Source organism: Cyprinodon tularosa, unplaced genomic scaffold (assembly GCF_016077235.1).
Source record: "Cyprinodon tularosa strain WSP-4 unplaced genomic scaffold, ASM1607723v1 ctg86, whole genome shotgun sequence".
Taxonomy (NCBI): Eukaryota; Metazoa; Chordata; class Actinopteri; order Cyprinodontiformes; family Cyprinodontidae; genus Cyprinodon; species Cyprinodon tularosa.
The window spans coordinates 730,407-750,595 of NW_024039629.1; the positions used below are offsets into that span (position 1 = coordinate 730,407).

At 38.5% G+C, this 20,189-nt stretch overlaps 1 protein-coding gene across 6 annotated transcripts in view; it reads left to right on the forward strand.

Annotated features, from left to right (window-relative positions):
* The first annotated feature begins 1,673 nt into the window (after positions 1 to 1,673).
* The window catches only part of LOC119775243 (von Willebrand factor A domain-containing protein 5A-like), a 67,063-nt gene continuing 48,547 nt past the window's right edge, over positions 1,674 to 20,189 (forward strand). For 2 of the 6 annotated variants that reach the window (XM_038273149.1, XM_038273151.1), the window contains exons 1-16: positions 1,678 to 1,961; positions 2,194 to 2,241; positions 2,433 to 2,635; positions 2,718 to 2,940; positions 3,018 to 3,184; positions 3,274 to 3,388; positions 3,481 to 3,656; positions 6,390 to 6,478; positions 6,599 to 6,743; positions 7,058 to 7,137; positions 7,220 to 7,334; positions 8,147 to 8,305; positions 8,386 to 8,489; positions 13,722 to 13,957; positions 16,571 to 16,597; positions 16,750 to 16,779. In XM_038273149.1, the coding sequence (XP_038129077.1) occupies positions 2,196 to 2,241; positions 2,433 to 2,635; positions 2,718 to 2,940; positions 3,018 to 3,184; positions 3,274 to 3,388; positions 3,481 to 3,656; positions 6,390 to 6,478; positions 6,599 to 6,743; positions 7,058 to 7,137; positions 7,220 to 7,334; positions 8,147 to 8,305; positions 8,386 to 8,489; positions 13,722 to 13,957; positions 16,571 to 16,597; positions 16,750 to 16,779 (1,915 nt within the window). In that variant the 5' untranslated portion in view covers positions 1,678 to 1,961; positions 2,194 to 2,195. Of the gene's footprint in view, positions 1,962 to 2,193; positions 2,242 to 2,432; positions 2,636 to 2,717; positions 2,941 to 3,017; positions 3,185 to 3,273; positions 3,389 to 3,480; positions 3,657 to 6,389; positions 6,479 to 6,598; positions 6,744 to 7,057; positions 7,138 to 7,219; positions 7,335 to 8,146; positions 8,306 to 8,385; positions 8,490 to 13,721; positions 13,958 to 16,570; positions 16,598 to 16,749; positions 16,780 to 17,031; positions 17,085 to 20,189 lie in introns of those variants that run through there. The other 4 variants (XM_038273152.1, XM_038273153.1, XM_038273150.1 and 1 more) reach the window with 3 other exon arrangements.

A 20,189-nucleotide genomic window follows, 5' to 3' on the forward strand; every position in this document is an offset into this window, starting at 1 on the left:
GCCAATCAGATATGGATTAGAGCCACCTGCACCACATAAAAGGCTCCTGGAAAGCTTTCAGTTTGGGGGAGAGCTAGGAACACATTTGATTATGTTCCCCCACCTTTGGTGTTTACAACTGGTTTGGGCAGTTTGAACTCTTTGTTCTCGTTTGTTCAGTATATTGTTGAATCTGTTTTTGGTGGACTGTTAAAGCTAGAAGCTTGTGTTTGGGAGGTTTGGTGCTCCCTTTGTCTTGTGTTTTTGCGTTCTATTGAGTTAAACTTGGACTGACTTGTTTTGACATTTTGTAACTTAATTTTCACTTAACCATTTTTGAATTTGTTCCCCCTTTTGTTTTAATTGGGTTAAGTTATATTGTGTTTTGGTTCTGTGAAACCATCTTTTGTAATAAATAATTTTACATTCCACTTATTTTCTCTGGACATATTTTTATAGAACAATAGAACACCTCAACAGTGAGCTACGTTTGAAATTTTCACTGTATTCTGTTGCTCTTCTTTTTTAAATTGGGTTATAGAACATTTCATCATTTAATCTTATATGGTATTTAAGCATTTATAGAGATTTTAAAATGAAAATGTCTAAAACAAAATTAAAATTTAAAGAAATAATAAAGATATGTATATAATATATGAAGTATAGACTCTTGCAATTCATAGGTCAGTATTGGTAGCAATTCCTGTGACTCAGTGCCCCTGAATTAGCCCTCAGCTGTAAAAAGGTTGGTGACCGCTGCCCTAGACCCTGCCGGCATAACAAAAAAAAATGACTACAACACTTTGTCATTATTGATGTGCAAAATCTCAAGGTTTTTGCAAGATTTGAGGAACAATAACTCTTTTTGGCAGCTTTTTCAATAATAATGTTATCACAGCCAATGTAACTGCAAACACTTTCTGTCTACCATGGCATTTGGCATCCTGTGGCATCTCATGGATAGGGAATTCTACTGAGGAACGGTGTATTTTAAAGTGATTTTTTTTGGTAACAAATCACGGTAAGCTCTCACACTATAAACAAACAACTGTTTGAGCAGTAAGTCTTTGGCATCATTTCAGCACGTCATATACATACTACTACACTATCAGGACATTTAGTTTACATGTGAAATATACAGTCACTTTATATTTAATTCAAAAAAAACAATGAAATCAAATGAAAGTACTAATTTACAGTCCATAGCTCAAACTATCCTGACAAAATCATTGTTTCCACAAAAAACAGCAGTAGCTGCTGTGGGATGTTGAAGGCCTTGACAGCAGGTCTGGTATCTTGGTAGCATCCTGGCATTATCGTGGCATCTTCGTGGCAAACAATGGCAACTGACTTCATAAGTGTGCCAGCCTATTTTCATGTGATATTTTTTTTGTTTTCTTTATTTATCTCACCACATTAGATTTTCTTATGAATCAAACCACTCACACAAACAGTTATAACTTTTTTATTGAATTATTTAAAAATGTTTACTAAATTATGTGAATTTGACACATCATTGATTGGAAGTAAGTATAATAATTAAATAACCCCGAAATCAAACCGTTTCACCATAAACAGCAGTTAAATAGTGCGGCAGGTGATCCGCCGGCTTAGTGACACCTTGTGGCAGCTCCATGCCACTGCAGCTGTCCCAAGGTAAACAAGTCTGCAGGGAATGACTAGTGGTGACATTGATAGTTTTCTCCAAGGCAGTTTCGTATTTCTAAAGACAGCAGACACCCGTTGTTGGAATCAGTTGACTTAGAGTTTAACAGAAGATGACATGAAACATGGAAAAGTGTTTTCACTTTTTAAAACCTCCCCTGATCTATAAGCTCCACCTATTCAGTTCCAGTTTTAAGGAAATAGAGCACACTATAGAGCCGCGTTCACAAATTCTGTTCTTTACAGTCTGACACAGAAACAAAGACCCGCAGTGAACTTTAAACCTATCTGTTTTTAAACAGCCTCTGTTCTCACTGGTAAGTTTTCTGCTCATCTGGGTCTACATTTATTTATTCTGCTCTGACGCTCGTTTTTAGATTAATTCATTTTAAAAGAAGCAATAGATTTTTTATCACATTTGGAGCCGAGCTGTATAGTTAAGATTTTCGTACATTATGTACTTTTGCTTAGTTTTAGCGCCGTCATTTCCCAGAAATGTAAGTCCTTCATCATTACAAACTTTCCACGTCTCTTCCTCCTTTCTTTCAGGTATGATGATGAACCGCTGTGGTCTGCTCACTGAGAGGAAGGAACCAAGTATGCATCTACCTGTATTTAAGCTTGATTGTTTAGTTTCTTCTCAGTATCGATTTATGGATTATTTTTAAAACAAGTGCATGTTTTGTGTGTCTTTAATGTATTTTAGCACAGAGAGGTTGTTTGAAAGTTTGATGAGATATTATTAAACTTTGTGTGGTTTGAACATGACCATGGTTTTGCTGCTCTAGTTCCTTTGAAGAGCATTGAAGTGCAGCTGGAGGTGAAAGACCATGTGGCTACAGTGGTTTCTACTCTGAACTATGAGAACAAGGAGGATAAACCAATAGAGGCTGTGTTTGTCTTCCCTCTGCCTGGAGATGCTGCTGTGTGTCATTTCAGTGCTCAGATTGGTAAGACAGAGATTGTAGCCGAGGTTAAGGAGAAACAGGAGGTGAGTTGAATGTAAAGATGCATCTATGAGGGAGATAAGACAAAAACCTAAACATGTCTGAAATGTTTTATGTGGACTGCAGGCTAAGGAGGAGTATGATGATGCTCTGAGCTCCGGGCAGCAGGCCTTCCTGTTGGAGGAGAGTGAGCACAGTCCAGATGTCTTCTCTCTGAAGGTGGGCAGTCTGCCTCCAGGAGAGAGCGCCTCCATCAGGCTGGAATATGTCACTGAGTTGGCTGTGCAGGCTGATGATGGGCTGAGGTTCTGTCTGCCTGCTGTACTCAACCCTCGATACCAGCCACAGGGTAGCTATGCCAATATAGACTGATGATTTTAAACTAAAAACCAGATGACTCACAATTTTTTCTCATGATGTTTCCAGGTAGTGAAAGTTCCAGTGTCCAGGTGACCTCAGTTCCAGCCTCTCTGGTTCCCTACAGTCTGTCCTTTTCTGTCCAAGTGTCCTCTCCTCATGCAATCTCTAAAGTAGAGTCCAGTTGTTCCCTGGAGCCTCTTCAGTACCTTAACACTGATCAAACTCAGGCCACGGTGTGTAGAGATCTAATGTTACTGCTGGATGTGCTTGTTCCAAACAAGATGAAATGTTTATTTTTATTATTTGTGTTCTTGAACTGCAGGTCAAGTTGGCTGCAGGACACAAGTTTCACAGAGACATTGAACTGCTGATTTATTACAAAGATGCCCACCAGCCCACTGCTGTGGTGGAGGCAGGACAGGCTTCTGCCAAACCTGGTGAGAACACATTAGTTCATGTTCTATTTAAATATTAGAATATATCCGAAGCTCTATTCTTATTCCTTTTATTCAATCTTCAAAATGTTCAGGCTCTCTGATGGGGGATCCAGTGGTGATGGTGAGCTTGTACCCTGAGTTCCCCCAATCTGTGATGTCCTCACTTCCCTCTTGCGGAGAGTTTGTGCTCCTGATGGATCGATCAGGAAGTATGGGCTGTCCCCTGAATAACAGCATGAAGCAGGAAACCCGCATCAGCAGTGCCAGGGTATTTAACCACATGTTAAATAGATGGTTGATTGTTTTAAAGGTTTTAATTGATTAAATTTGAATATCTTTGGATTAGATAACTCTACTTTGATCAACCCAAATCACTTCGCTACTAAAAGAGAATTAAAGCAGGATGAACGCAGAATCTAGGCCTGTTAATATAACTCAATAGATTACCCAATAGTATAATCTTACCATACACTAGTGGTTCCCAATGAGGGGGGGTGCAGAGAAATTTCAGATGGAGCTGTACAAAGTCAATAAAATTGTATGAGCCCTTAAAAAGTTATTTTTTAAAGCTTTAATGAGCAATAATTACAGGGAAATACTGACAACAATGTAATTTATTAAACTCAAGGATGTTTTTTATTATCTTCTACAAACTTAAATTCTCAATCTTTATGTTTGCGTTACCTTATATATTGCTATTTGTAATTATATAGGAGCTGGTCTTTCATTAATGGAGGCAGAAATCTTTGTGCTACGGCAGCGCAGAGCTGACAAACTACTGACTGTAGAGATCGTCATTACGTTTGAATGTGACTGGGGCAAGTAGAGAGTCACAACAACAGTAACTATTCTACATTTAGCAGTCAGAGCTGTAAATAAAGCACACTGAATTAGGATTATTTATATCACAGACAACATAGGTATACACTAGGGCTGCAACTAACGATTATTTTAAAAATCGATGAATCGGCCGATTATTTTTTCGATTAATCGATGAATCGGACAAAAAATATTTTTTATACTAACCTCTTTCTTCCAAAATAAACATTTTAGACAGAACAAACAATCACACAAGTACAGGTTGCTCATTAACTGTACTGGTGCAATATGAAAAATAAATGTTTGTGTTAAAACTACGCAAACTTACATGAGAAATGTAGCTGTACATCCACAAAATATAGGGTACTTTGTTTCATAAAGCGCAAAAAAAGAAATTTTTGTTTTTAAAAGCCCCTAAGGGGCTCAAACAATAGGTCCCCCCATTTCATCAAATGAGTTTTTTTTAGACTAGAAGAGTTCTGCCTTTTAAGACAGGAAAGTATAGCAGTTAAAGATGCTACTTGAGAAAATACTTAAAATAGCCCTGTGGTTCAAATTATAAATTGTATTTGGAATAAAAATGAGACAGGATCTTCTTTAGTTTATCTTTGCCAGAAGATTTAAACTTCAAAAGCCTTGCCCTCATAATTTGCAAGTTAATTTATTTATAAAGGCTATTTTAATTATTGTGATCAATTCGTGCCGTCAATTCCGGCGCATGCGCGCTTCATTTGCAGTCTGGACGCTGAAACATCCTGCGGCTCTGACTGCAGAGCTGAGAGGGATTCCTGCAGGAGAACTGGGTTGGGATGGGGTATGCGCCTCACGGCAGCAGCTGCTGCTGCAGGACAAGAGTAGGAACGATACATGCTTTCACGTAAGAGTCTCCAAAAGCTGCCAGTGACACCGTAAAAAGTCGCCAGATTTGTCGCTAGTCGCTTTTTTTTTTTAAATAGTCGCTGGAGGGGTCTGAAAAGTCGCTGAATATAGCGACAAAGTCGCTGAGTTGGCAACACTGCGCCCTGCAGCGCTGGCTCACTCTGCCGTAATTTTTTTTCTTCCCCCGTTTAAGTCAAGTGGCAGTGATGACGGCGGCGGTGGATGACTCATTAATCGCGCGACACAACTAATCGATGATGAAATTCGTTGCCAACGCTTTTAAAAGTCGATTTTTATCGATTTTATCGATTCATTGTTGCAGCCCTAGTATACACCAAAATCCTTTTCTGGATACATACCTTGGTTACTTCTCTCTGTCTCCTTTGGAGAGCATCCAATTTTGCCTCCTCGGCTCCATTCGTCTGTCCAGGCACCTTTCCCTCGCTTGACCCTATGTGCTTGCCCTGCACAACCTCTTTGCCCTCTTTCTCATCCTCTTACTAATTTAATAACCCCTGTACCATAGTAAAGACTTGGACTCTGTAAACAGAGAATATATATGTATGCTTCCAACCAACACAATATCGCTATGAAGCTAAACGACTACAATTACTTAGTCTTTTTATGCCACTTTACCAAAAAAGACGATGATGTTGAACAAGTATATTTGCTATATTAGGCAGCCATTTTTTTCCCCCCTCCATACTGTTGAATTGGAAAAGCAGTGGGGGCAGCGGTTCATATCCCTGCAGTTCGACTATTCAATTACACTAAAAATTATGCACTGTATCTTCAACCAAGTGTATTGATAGCCTTGTTTGTTGCAATCATTAAAAAATTTTAATTAGGACTTAAACAAGGTAGATTTAAAACTTTTTAGATGAGTATTTCTTTGATCTCCACCTGATTGATAAAGACTAATCTACTCTGATAAATATTGAGTTATTTTGTCTTTCTTTCTGAAGAGTAACTAAACAGAAACAGGCCTTGGTTTTATGTCCAGTTTTAGATTTAGCTTAGATATCTGGACATCTATAACAATAAATACAGAGAGCATCTTGACCATAAACCTTCAGGTCAGTAACTATTTAAAGGAAACCTGAGAGCACTTATAGAATGACATACAGATAAAATTAAAAAATTAAGTTGCTTTAACATAGTGAATGTCTGAAAAAAAGATAAGTTTACTTATGTTCAAGTATTTTCCTGTGTGAATTTGATAAATTCTGAACTTTTACATGTTAAATTTTGAAAGCATTATTCTGTCCCTCATAGTTAATGATCTTTATGTGTCTTTCTCTAGGACACTCTGCTGCTCCTGTTGAAGAGCTTACCAATGGGCTGTTACTTCAACATCTACAGTTTTGGTTCCAGCTTTGAACATATCTTTCCGTGAGTGATATCTAACCCCTTACCCCAACATCCCTTTTAAAATATTATGAGACATATGGTGGCTTATCATATTAATTATCATGATTTTAACTAAAGTATTTTGAACATTTTCGATGGCAGTAAGAGCGTGGAGTACAATGAGAAGACAATGAATGAGGCTCTGAATAAGATTGAAAAGATGGAGGCAAACCTTGGCGGAACAGAGATCCTTCGGCCTCTCCAACACATTTATAGCCAGCCCTGCATTCCTAAACACCCTCGACAGGTAAGCTATACCCACTTATATAGAACCGACTATAAAGACTGCACAACTCCTTCAACTTTAGCACATAAATCTAATGTCAACAATGGTGACTCATCACAGTCACTCCTACGTCTTCAACATTTCATTGAATTCTGGTTTAACCTGTTTTCTTTGGAGCTCATGTTTGTCATAACTTTGGTAGCTCTTCATCCATGTCAACACTATTTGTCCTACTAAAACAGAGATACACTCCTCTTATACAGATCCTTCTAAAGACTTCCGGCTCCTGATTTAATCTGACACTGAGTAACATTGTGTGTTTTCTTCTCCATCAGCTGTTTGTTTTCACTGATGGAGAAGTGGGAAACACCAAAGCAGTTATTGACCTTGTTAAGAAGAATTCAGGCTCCCACAGGTGAAACCATAAACACATTTGTTGCCAGTCTGGATCATGTTCTCATGTTATATTGAGTTTAAAATCAAATCTTGAATTGCAGATGTTTCTCCTTTGGGATCGGAGAAGGAGCCAGCTCAGCTCTCATCAACGGGATGGCCAAAGAGGGAGGAGGTCACGCTCAGTTCATCACCGGGACTGACAGGATGCAACCAAAGGTAAGAAAAACATCTGACTAATAATTAACCAACTCATTAGAATGAGACTTCCTCGGGGCCGTCTCTCCTCCTCCCTTGGTGGGAGTCGGATTTCCTGGGTTTGCCCCTCCTTGGTGCCTTCGCTCTTGGGGTCCCTTTGGGTTTCTGGGGCTGTGGGTCTCCCGGCGCTGGACTCGGAGCTCGGGGGGGGGGGCTCTTCGGCTCTTCACATCCACCATGGAGCTTTACATGCACAAGTGCACTTTCACAAACAACTACAGGTGCTTGGTTCCAGGTACTTAGAGATTCACTGCCATATAGAAAACCCATATTCTTATATTCAGTTAACACTGAATACATGTCAGATGAAATAATACTACTTATACTTCAGCGATTGTATCAAGGTGTTACTTTATTGTATGTCTTGTACCATGTCCGTCGGTTGTGCTGTTGTTTTTTTACATCTCTTTGCAGGTGATAAGCAGACTGAAAAGGTTTTATCATTGTCTCCCTTTTCTCTCCTCTCTTTCATCGTTTCTTCTTTTTTTCAGTTCTTCCTTTCCTGTTCTACTTACATTGCAGTGTCCATATAATCTGTAAAACTCCCTGCATAATTATAATAAAGCAATTTATATGCATAAATCAAGCGGAACACTATGGCGATAGCCGTACTGCTCCACTTGTGAAAGTAAAATCTGTTGGGCTCTTTTTGGCAACAAGACAATTATTCTTATTGCCAAATCACCAGACAGGACACTGTTTAGAAAAAAAAAAAAAGAATGAATATGATTATATTAGAATAAATAATTTCACAACTATTGTTTGAAAAACAGGTAATGCAGTCACTCAGGTTTGCTCTGCAGCCTGCGGTGGAGGACGTTTCTGTCTCTTGGGATTTACCAAAGGGAGTGTCTGCCACCACTCTCTCTCCACCCATCAAAGCAATCTTTCAGGGTCAGAGGTCACTGATTTATGCTCAACTCACAGGCCAGGTATGTTCACCATCATTTGAGTTTCTGCTCATGAGGATTTTTAAATGATGATTCTTTCTAATTGTACTTCTACTTGTCAGAGTTCAGAGGCAACAGAGGGCAGCGTGACAGTGAAGTACACCCTGGCAGGTCATCCCTTCCAGAATCAGCTGCACTTCGATTTGAAACCTGCAGAGGACTCTGGGTAAACCTTACATCCCCTTTCATTAAGCATTTTTATTGAAAACTCTAGGTTTTTTAAACCTTAAATCAGGGAAACCCTGATTTTTCTGTTTTAAGAAGAGTGGACACATAACCTTTGTGTCTATTACTGTACTAACATTTTCCTGAAAGCTAACCTGATATTGAAAACTCTTGCCTCAATAGACTCGGTATACTCTGTCACTGTCTTTCACTGAGCCAACCACACAGGGCCGGTTCTAGCCCTTTGGTTGCCCTAGGCGAGAATGAGTTTTGCGCCCCCCCCCCCCCCCCCCCCCCCCTCCTCACTTTTGCCGTGCGAAATGCCAGTACTGTTTTCAGCATCTGTTTAGTGCTTCATTGAGTTGTGTTTACAGTTCCACAAAGAGTGCTGTGCGGTGAATTGTGCCTACAGTTGTGCAAAGTGTGTGTTACAAAATTGCAAATTGAGTGCAAAGCAGTGTTTGTTCTTTTAGTTTTGTGAACTCAGTGACTGGATTTGCTATAAGTATTAATAGTTTTAGAAATTGTGCTATAAGAATCAAGGTTGTGTTTAAGCATTCAGAAAAAACTGTAACTTAGCATGGAGTGATGCATAGACAAATACCAGAATAGGTTTCAGTACCTTTTCTTTTTTATTATTTTAAATAATTTATTACACACTAAAAGTTAGGACTGTGCAAAAACACTTTTAACCATCTGTAAGGACACTTAGGTAAAGTATAACTAAAAAACTGGATTGAATCAATGAATGAATTTATTTCAGACAATTAACAAATTTAACACACATTAAACAAATATTAAATAAATAAATTTCAGAAATTACCGAATTACAATAAAAAAATAATAAATTTAAGAAATTCTTCAACCAAGGACTACATAAAAAAGTAATTGATAAACATTAAATTAAATTTTCTGTTCCAGTTCAATTAAATCATTTGAACAAAAATAGAAATGAGATAAACAAAATTTTCCTCTAAATAAAATATATCAGGTATATTTACCCTGATTTCTGACATTGATTAGTGATTAAAGAAAGGATTAACCCTCTACGAACAAAAGTGCTTTTATGAATACCATTACAGTACTATCGATAATTTTCTGTTATTTGGTGGAAAGACGATGCAACAAAAATTTTTTAACAGAACTGGTATTGCTTCTATTGCTTAACAAGTGAGCATAACAAAAACGTTTCTAGCCTTCAATAAACATGGCTAATGTAATAGGCCACTTCGAAATGACATAAAACTAACTAGAATATATTTTCACAATTGTTGGTTAATGTATTGTCTACTGTCACTTTTCATCATGTTTTTAGTGATTAGGAAAATATTTAACAAGTACATAATTGTATTTTAAATTAAATGTAATTTTTAATAAATGTTGGCATCAGTAGTTTAATTATATATAGAGCAATATACAACTGTATTACTCATGTTTCTCGCCAAAAACAAAATTTCCCGTTTTCTTTACGTTACACTTGAACGCATCATGATAACCTAATTGTCGTTTTACTGAGCCAATCTGAACACATCATCACACAGCACGTCTGAAATTTTTCAAGCTAACTAGCTTGTATGCTTCCGATTACAAGACGGATTTCACAATTAATATTTTTAACTGACCGGACAAGCTACAAAGTCTGTGTGCGCTTACCAGTGGTACTCTGAGTGGATGATTAAGACGGGCCCGACTGCGGCGGCAGGAGGAGGAGTCTTTTCCGTTCAGCCATTCTCGAGTCGCGAGCAAAGTTAAGTGCCAGACTTCACTTGTTTTACTTTTAATATCTGTTTGCTTACAATTTCATTCCAAAATATTGGTGTACATGCTGCAGTGATTGACGTCACGACTTCCAGGTTGGAGGGCGCTTGAAAAGTGATCAGAATCTTTTCCGATTTTCTCTTAAATGTGAAAAAATAAATAAAAAAACGGTGGTATATTTATTTGTTCATATTTTGCTATTTATATATACGTAAGGTTAAGTCAAACTGACGGACGCTTCATAACCGGTTTAATTCGCTTTTTTTTTCTAATTCTATGATTAATGGGAAGTAAGCCTAAGGGCGACGCTAGAGGGCGCCCCCAACACATTTGTCGCCCTAGGCAATTGCCTAGCTCGCCTATAGCAATCGCCGGCCCTGCAACCACATTTCATTTTCTAATTTAGTCAGGAGGGTTTTGTTTGAACAATAAAAAGAAAATCATTCACTAGGTCCATTAGCAACATTAGGTGTTAAAAACACAAACATAGCTTGTCCTTTTGACGAGGATCAAATTAAAGATTGAGCAGCATGAATTTGCAGAGAATTAAGTATTTATAGGGAAAGGGTTCTCAGACCACATATAAATGTCCTTATCTATTCAGATATCTTTATGAGTACTACTGTTTTACCACTCAGTCCATCACATACATCCACAGCCTTATTTATCCTGAATTTTGCAGCATTACACAGACTTCTTTAACAGGTATTTAGCAGAGATTCATTTTGGCGAGAGCGCATTGATGCATGATAACAGCATTATAGAAAACAACTGCACAGTCAAAGTAGCACTTAGTATTTACTGTGTCATTGTAGACGGGATCAAAATGTGGTGGAATTTCATGAGCGAATGCACAGGTCTTACCTGTTTGAACAACGTTTATATATTTCATCTTCACCTAGTCACATTTGGGTTGGGGTTGAGAGGACCCAAATGCGGAGGCAGAGAGGCTGAGGTGATTTCTTGCAGTTTTAATTGGTGAAAACAGTAAACAAAGCCAGGAATCCAAAAATCCAACTTAAAAAGTTAACAAACCAGAACCATGGAGACAGCAGGGGAAAACAATCACAAGGAGCCAGGGTAGACGAGGTAAGATGAGAAGCAGCAACGAGGACCTAGCGACGACAAAGAACCAGCAATGAGAGATAGCAGAGGGAGAGTATATGTGGCTGACTGAACAAAGGCAGGGCTAACGAGCTGATGAGCAGGTGTGAGTGGAGATAATGAGGAAGCTAAGGGAAAAGGAACAAACACAAGAGGGCAACAGAAGACAACAAAGAAAAACATAAGCACTAAAATATATCTACAAACACAAAGTAGTAAATAAACCAATGAAACACACGGTTCAGAGTTAAACAGAAAGTAAGACCATGACACACGTGCTGCCAGGGGTACATCTCTCCTGTGAGATTACATCTAAAGACAATACAGTGATACTCTACCATTCAAACTGTGATGTTATTGTGATTACAGCAGACTATGGCAGGCTGCTTTGATATTTAATAGTTTGTATGAATAGCATTTCTTATATCTGAAATAAATTTTTTCTTGTCATAATGAACACTTCAAACTTTTCTTACCTCCTTCCTTACAATGTTGACAGTAAGGACGGAGCACAACAAAAATGAAACTAGCAGCTGTTCAATTCAATTCAATTCAGTTCAGTTTATTTATATAGCACCAAATTCACAATACATGTCATCTCAAGGCACTTCACAGTTCAACCAGATCATAAAGTCAAATTTATACAAAGTTTTCTATCTAAGGAAAACCAGTTAATTGCATTGACTCATTGACTCAAATACAATCCCTCACACTAAGCATGCTTGTAGCGACAGTGGAGAGGAAAAACTCCCTTTTAACAGGAAGAAACCTCCAGCAGAACCAGGCTCAGTGTGAGCGGCCATCTGCTGAGGCCGACTGGGGTTCAAGGAGACAGAAGCAGAGACACAAAAAGCAGCTGTAAAAGGCGGCCCCGTCCAGGAAACACACAGCCAGGCAGACGAGCTCCGAGCCAGCTCCCATGCCAGAGGACGAAGAGAGCACATCCACTCAGTCACGGTCAGAGAAACAGGACCACACTAGAAAACAGGTCGATCTCCAGCATCTATAAACAAGGGTGTTGATGGAAGTTGCACAGCTGATGCTTCTCTCCAGGATGGCGTCACAGCCAAACAGGAACAGACGAGGCAAAGCTACTCTGAGGAAAAGCAGAGAGAGCAGAACGTTAGAGATTGAACTAACAGATTCTGCAGAATAGGAGAATAGAGAAAGAATGAAGCAGAATGATGAAATGGGGGTCCCTATGTCCTCCAGAAGTCTAAGCCTATAGCAGCATAACTATAGAGATAGCTCAGGATAACCTGAGCCACTCTAACTATCAGCTTTATCAAAAAGGAAAGTTTTAAGCCTAGCCTTAAAAGTAGACAAGGTGTCTGCCTCACGGACTAAAACTGGTAGTTGGTTTAAAAAACAGTCAGAGAGGAGAGGGTTGTGATGAAATACTGTTCTTTCTTCCCAACAATGCCATATTTGTCAGGGTTTGGTTGAGTTTTTGAGGACCCAAATGCAGAGGAAGGGAGGTAGTTTTGATGGAGTGTTCACAGCCGGAGAATCCACAGAGTGAATCCAAAATCCCAACACAAAAATGCAAAACAAGGCAGGAATCCAAAACTCAAACAAAAAAAAGAAAACAAATCAGAATCATGGAGACATGAGGGAAAACAATCACGAGGAGACAGGGAAAGACTAGGAACCAGCACTGAGGAACTGTACAGGCAGAGTATTTATGGCTGACTGAACAAAGACAGGACTAATGAGCTGATTGGGAGCAGGTGTTAACAGAGGCTTCTAAAAAGAAGCTAGGGAAAAGGGGACCAACACAAGATGGCAGCAGAGGGCAACAAATAAAAACGTAAGAACTTAAATACACCCAGAAATTACAACAAAATGGGAATTAAACTAGAAAACAAAGAAAAACATGAATCAACATGAAACTAAAAACTCAACGAAAACTTAAAAGAACCAAGCCCGTGACAGATGGTGGAGCTAGGACAATGGGTCCTAGGAACTTAGGGCATTAGGCAACTGCCTAGTTTTGCCTAAGGGGGGGAAAAAATCTGCCTCTGTTTGCCTCCATTACCGTACCTACTGATAATCCTACACCCCAAGTATGATCAAGGTCTGCCTTCTCCCTTTTTTTATGCTCCCCGCCAGTGACGGGTCCTTATTCAGAAGGTTGTATTGCCAACTTTATCCATGCGTGTGTAGCCCTCAGCTCCTAAGCCCTTATAATTTTACACAGTATAACTTTGTATAACAGTTCATCAAGTATCAAATATAACAGTGAAATATCCTTCTTTCGGGACATTTGATAAGTGGATCATGATATGAGGAAAATACTGAAAAAGGAATGAGAGACAGTTTGTTCATTAACTGAGCTTCACCTATAAATCTCTCTTCCTCCTTTATGCAGATTAACAGTCCACAGGTTAGCCTCTCGCACTGTGATTCGCTCCCTGGAGTCGGAGCAGAGGACACAAGGAGGACAGCAGGATGAAGAAGTGAAGAAGAAGGTAGTGGAGCTCAGTGTCCAATCAGGAGTGAGCAGCTCTTTGACTGCGTTCATTGCTGTCAACAAAGCCAGTGGCAAGGCAGTTCAAGGACCACTGGTGCGGAGAAATATTCCAACAGCTTATCGTGGATGCATGAGTGAGTGATTTCATTTTTGCTTGTTAAGAATTTCTTTGTTTCAGTTTCGAGTCAAAATCTAGTTTTTCAAGTCTTGCATGTGTTATGGTTATATCAACTTATTTTGTTAAGAAAATTGGTGGGCATGAATTTAGGAGTACATTAACACCAAATAACTATATAGTAAAATTTACATTTAGGTACTATTTCTAATTAAAAGAATTAAAAACTTGTCATTTCTCTTTATTCAAACATTTCCTTTAGTTGCTGAAAATCATGTTTTATCTGTGTTTCCACAGATATTTTGTATGAATTATCTTGGAGGCAAGAAGGCCTCCTTATATCACCCTAATATTTAGCTTCATGCAGTTCTGTGCCAAATCAAAGTAGGGACTGTCTTGGGGACTGTAAAATAGACTTGCACTGATCAACTTGCAGTGCTTGGAAATGGGCCGATTTTCTTGTGATCGACCAAGACCGACAACAGACCGGTCAATATAAAGACCGCCAATTTATTTGTGGTTGTTGCGTTCTAGATAAATTTTTCTCTAAGCAGACATGCATCTTTCTCCTTTGCTTGGTCCATGTTTGTTTTGGTCAGAGTGCCAAAAACAGGGGGACGAATCACCTGGAAAACGGACGTAAGGGGAGAGGGCATTCTGAGCTCAGACAGTGGGGGAATCAGGATGAAAACACAGGGAAAGAGAGCACTATAACCGGGACAAGGTGGCCAGTTGTGCCCCCTTTGGAGCCATGGAGCCACAGTAGACAGGAGCAGACAGCTTGGTTTATATTTGTCACACTAAATAGGGCATCTGCTCCAAAAGTGATGCAATTATGCTGGGACCAGTCGTGCAGCCTCGGTGCTAGGTTGTGCACCTCCAAATCTTTCTAAGTTGTCGTGACCGTGCGTGCCAGTCTTCTTCCAAATAAGAGGATATACTCTACAAATGAGTTTGCCTGTACTAAAATCAAATGGCCCAGAAGGTTCAAGTGGAACAGTTTGGTTAAAGGCAGTGTTGTTATTTTTTAATTCAGTGAATGATAACAGCATACACAAACTAGAAAACCACCCAGAGAGCTCAGACCTCCACTAGGCAGCCAATTTTGCCCCATTGAGTGAGTTCCTCCTACGGCTGAAACTCGCACATGATTTGGATCATTCCCAAAGTTTTATGATTTGTTCCTTGGCATGAGGGGCACCTTTAGTAACAATTTCCTTAAAATCCCTTCATAAGTTTATAAATAAGGCAGAGCATGGGCCTGCAGCCTCTGGTGTTTATTCTGCTTGCACCTTCTTCATTCACTGTGCTTTCAAAGTCTTGATCAGCAGATCAAGACTTTGAGGGAGGCATGGCTCACTTCCTGTTTTTTTTGTCTTCAATATAGTTTTATATATATATATATATATATATATATATATATATATATATATATATATATATATATATATATATATATATATATATATATATATATATATATATATATATATATATACATACATGTAGTTATATATAGTTTACTGGCCAGGCTTGTGGCAAAAACAAGGATTTTAGTTTCACCTACAGCATGAATAAAAACTGAGCTTTTATTCATTACATTTTGTTAATGATCCAGATCATAATCAGGAATTTTTGAAAAGATTCTCTAATATTTTGAGATAGGGATATTCGGCAGAACAAGCAGTTCCCGAATAAACCAGAGGGTGGCAGCAGTAACTATTGACAGCTTCAGCATCAGACTCAAAGTCAGGAAGTATTTTAATAACGACAAAAACACAAGAAGAGGAAGCGTTGTTGGTTTGTTAACAGAATTAATTGAAAACAGATTTTATTAACATTGTTTTACCAGAGGTGTCCCTCATGCCAGAACAATTAATTTAAGTTTGGTAATGATCCAGGTTACGTGAGTTTAAACAACAGGTCTAAGTCACAATTTGTGCAAAATATTCTGCTTGGTGGAAGTCTGCAGTCTCTGAGTACTTTTCAAGTTTTATATCTGTTATAAAAAAAAAAAAAGTGCTTTCTATTTATTTCCTCATTTCCTACCACAATATATAACTTGTCATGATAAAGCAGAATTGAAGAATTTATGGATTATATGTTGTGATTGATGATCAGGGATCTCATTGTTTCTGACATCTTAGAAGCTAGAGTAGCTGATACTGGGCAATAAAACTATTTCAATAAATTGTTGAGGAAAAAACAAACAAACACTGCATTCTTTATTTAAATAAAAAGTAAATTTTCTAAAATGGTCTACATATTTTTAATGGTATACGAAAATTCTTATATCTCTAATTTCAATTAAACTTAAGGTAAGTTTTCAAGTGCAGCTGATACTGGGCAGTAAAATGATTTCAGTAATTTGATCTCAGCTGGAGGATTTTTTATTTTTTTTAACCTATTTTAAAAACCAACTCTGCTTTCTTTATCATATTCAGTTACATAAATGGTATATTTTCTAAAATGATGTACACATTTTTAATGCTATACTTATGCAAAAATTCTTAAATCTCTAATTTTAACTAAACTTAAGGTAAGTTTTCCAGTGCAGCTGATACTGGGCAGTAAAATAATTTCAATATTTGATCTTAGATTTTGTTTTTTGACCTAATTTTTCTTGCTTTAGTGTCAGGTTCTTCATTTAATAGTGTTGGTAAATAATAAAGTAATTTTTGTAGAATGGTCTACATATTTTTAATGTTATACTTGTACGACAATTCTTAAATCTGTGATATAAATCTTATGTTTTTTTTTTTTTTTTTGTTTTTTGGGGTTGTTTTTTTATACCTATTTTCTTCGTTTCAGTGATGAAGTGTTCAGCTCCAAAATTTAGAGGTAAGTAAAGCTCTTAAAAAAAAAACAACAACTCTGCATTCTTTATCATATTCAATTAAATAGTACATTTTTTAAAATGGTTTGAACATTTTTTTAATGCTATACAAAAATTCTTAAATCTCTCATTTCAATTAAACTTAATATAAGTTTTCCAGGGCAGCTAATGCTGGACAGTAAAATGATTTCAGCAACTTGATCCTAGCCTTTTTTATGTTATTTTATTAATTTTTTTATCTTTTAACTTTGTTTTAGTTAAGGGTTTTTCAGCTCCAAAATTAAAAGGTAAATAAAGCTCTTAAAAGAAAATCTGCATTCTTTATTATATTCAATTAAATAGATATAGATATAGATTTATCTGAATTTCAGCAATGAAAGGCTTCTTGCATGTATCATAGATCCAGGAAATACTTTTTGTGATGAGCAACAGTTTTTGGAGGGTGGAAGGCATCCTTCCCATTACTCTAATCTTAAGCTTCCTCCAAATTTGCACCAATTTAAATATGGACTGAATTTATCAATCCAAACAGCAATATTACCTTCAATTAGTCAAATATTTTGGAAAAATTTATATATAATTCTAAACCTACATAGGGACAGGTGCTGCAAGTTAGGGTTAGGGTGTTTTGGCATTTTCTAAAAACCCCCATTATCAGAATTTCAGAACTTTGCAGAGCACAACAGGATGTGTTTTCTAGATTGCTTCTGTGCATCAAATTTAGATCCCTGAAGGCACAAAAATAAAGCTCAAACAATGTATTCTTTTAAGCATTTACTGCACAGCTACTTTACCCTTTTGTGGGACCACTAAAGCTGATGTGGTGCAAAACTGGTCAATGTACACATTTATGTGACATCTATGTCACAGTATTAGCAAGTTAACCCTCTAGTATATAGTGGTTAAAGTCTATGATTATAAAGCAGGGGACTGGGGTTTGAATCTTGGTTGCATCAGGAAAACAACCAGAGTTAAAACCATTCAGAGGCTGTGAACAAGTCATAATGACTTGCTGTGATGACTCCTGAATATGGGAGCAGTACATAAGCATGCATGTTTCCAATAGCTTCATTTGATTGTCCCAGATGTAGATAAACAGATATGAACACTAAAGGTGTAATGCATACTAGGGATGGAACGGTTTGTAAAAACCGTCCGAACCGTTCGGTTCGCGTGTGTATCGTTCGGTTCATGCGCGGCTCCTTTTTCTCATAGGCGATGCGTTTACACTCCAGAGCAGAAGGTGACGGCACTGCTACCAAAGCCAACCACCAGTAGTAAACAAGAAGAAGAAGAAGTGAAGCAGCGTAGCCGGGTGTAGCAGAAAAAAATCAGTTGTTGTGGATAGTTGTGTGGGTATGGCGAGTGGGAAAGAACAGGAGTTGGAAGACGCGCCAGCAGCACTTTATAGGTCTGCTGTATGGGACCACTTTGCATTTAGAGTGACCTACGATGACGGCGGAAAGAAAGTTGTGGATAAAAGTGCAACAGTGTGCAAGCATTGTGCAACACGTTTTGTTTATGCTAACAGTAGGGTGACCATATTTTCATTCGGGAAAACATGGACACCTTGGAGCGTGGGGGGGGGTTAATCTCTGTTCCCATGCATAGAGATGTCTGTGGCATGCACTCGCTTAACATAGGCCTACGTAATCCTACAATAACATTATATTTACTGTTGATTTATTAAAAATGCTTTTCAGTAAAAGTCAACGGCAATAACTCCAATAACAAACAATAATTTTATTCAAGATTTATTTATTAAAAATGCTTAACAATTCCTGCAATGAATAAATAGCACAATGAAAGAAATAATGTCTCATCATCGGGATTTGCTCCATGATCAGAGGAAATGTTACTTGGCGCCGAACAGTGGTGAAAATTGGAAGTTCAGTTTAATATGATACAAGTCTATGTATAGTTCTGTCTGAAATGAATGAAAATAGTTGTTTTAATGGTTATAGAGTCAGATATGTGGCGGTAATGTTTGGTTTATCTAAAGGTTTTTATCTGTTACTGTGTAAATGGGTTTGGCTGTAATTTAAGGACAGATTATAATATATCTGCAGGGGGGGGGAACTATAAATCTGATAGGAGTTTAATTTTTTTATTGCTTTTTTGCACAATATGCTTAACTAAGTTTTTTTGTTGTTGAATATTCGAGATTTTGCAGATATATTTTGTACATACATTGTTTAGATTTACTTATATCTTTCTACCCCTTTTATAGAATAGAAAATCCCTTTATTGTCCCACAATGGGCAAATTTACAGCAGCAGAAAGATTATTAAAAATGGTCACACAAATGTGGACCTGGAAAAATGTCTAAGAATAACATACCGTATTTTCACGACTATAAGGCGCACTTAAACGTCTTTTTTTCCCCTCAAAATGTGCGGTGCGCCCTATGGTGCGGTGCGCCCTATGTGTGTTGTAACTGCGACTTTTGAGACCACCTCATTGAGGAGATGATGAAAGAGTGGCTGAATGTAAGGAGACCAGGTGTTTTTTTTTTCCACTCATCACCATCGCTGTTAATATGTAACTCCATGCGTGCCCATCTCACAGCTGATGTGAAAAACATGGGGAAACAAATTAACCCTGTGCTCGCTCGACATCGGTGTGAACCGGACCCAGCAGGTGCAGCAGAAGCAGCGAGTTTACATGCAAAGTCAATGGTTGACGCGCGTATAGGCGCAGCAAAAGGTCCCACAGCGCGTTTTGAGCTGCAGGTGCAGCACGTCGGGAGCGTTTAAGCATCTGACGCACCGCCAACGCGCTGCTGCTGCTCGAGATGGAAAAATTGAAGTTTTGCTTCTGGACGCGCCGCATCAACCAATCAGAGAAGCTGATCTGGGAGCTGACAGCGAGACAGACACAGCGCTCTGATGACATTAACGCAAATGAAAAAGGCTGGATGGATGAGAAGATGATGAAAGGCAGGTGTATGTGAGGAGACCAGGTGCTTTTTTCCCCGCATCACCATCGCTGCGTGCCCATCTCACAGCCGATGTGAAAAAAAGGTGAATCAAATGAACGCTGTGCTCGCCGTTATCCCGGGGGTCTGACAAAGGAACTTCAACCGCTCGACATCGGTGTGAAGCGGCCGTTCAAAGTAAGGCTGCGAGCGGCGTGGGAGCGGTGGATGACAGACGGAGACCACAGTTTCAGGATAAGTGGAAGGCAGCGCCGGGCAAGTTACGCCACCGTTTGCGGATGGATTGTAGATGGACTAACGTGTCTGCTGGCTCTGTTGTACAAGCTTTCGCAAAAGCCGGCATTATTTCTGAGGAGCCGCGCGGAACGGAAAGTGACTGACAGCGAAGAAGGGGAAATTGGCATGTCTGATTTAGCGCAGCTGTTTAATTCAGAAACAGAGGATGATGACTTTGATGGGTTTGATTAATACTTTGTA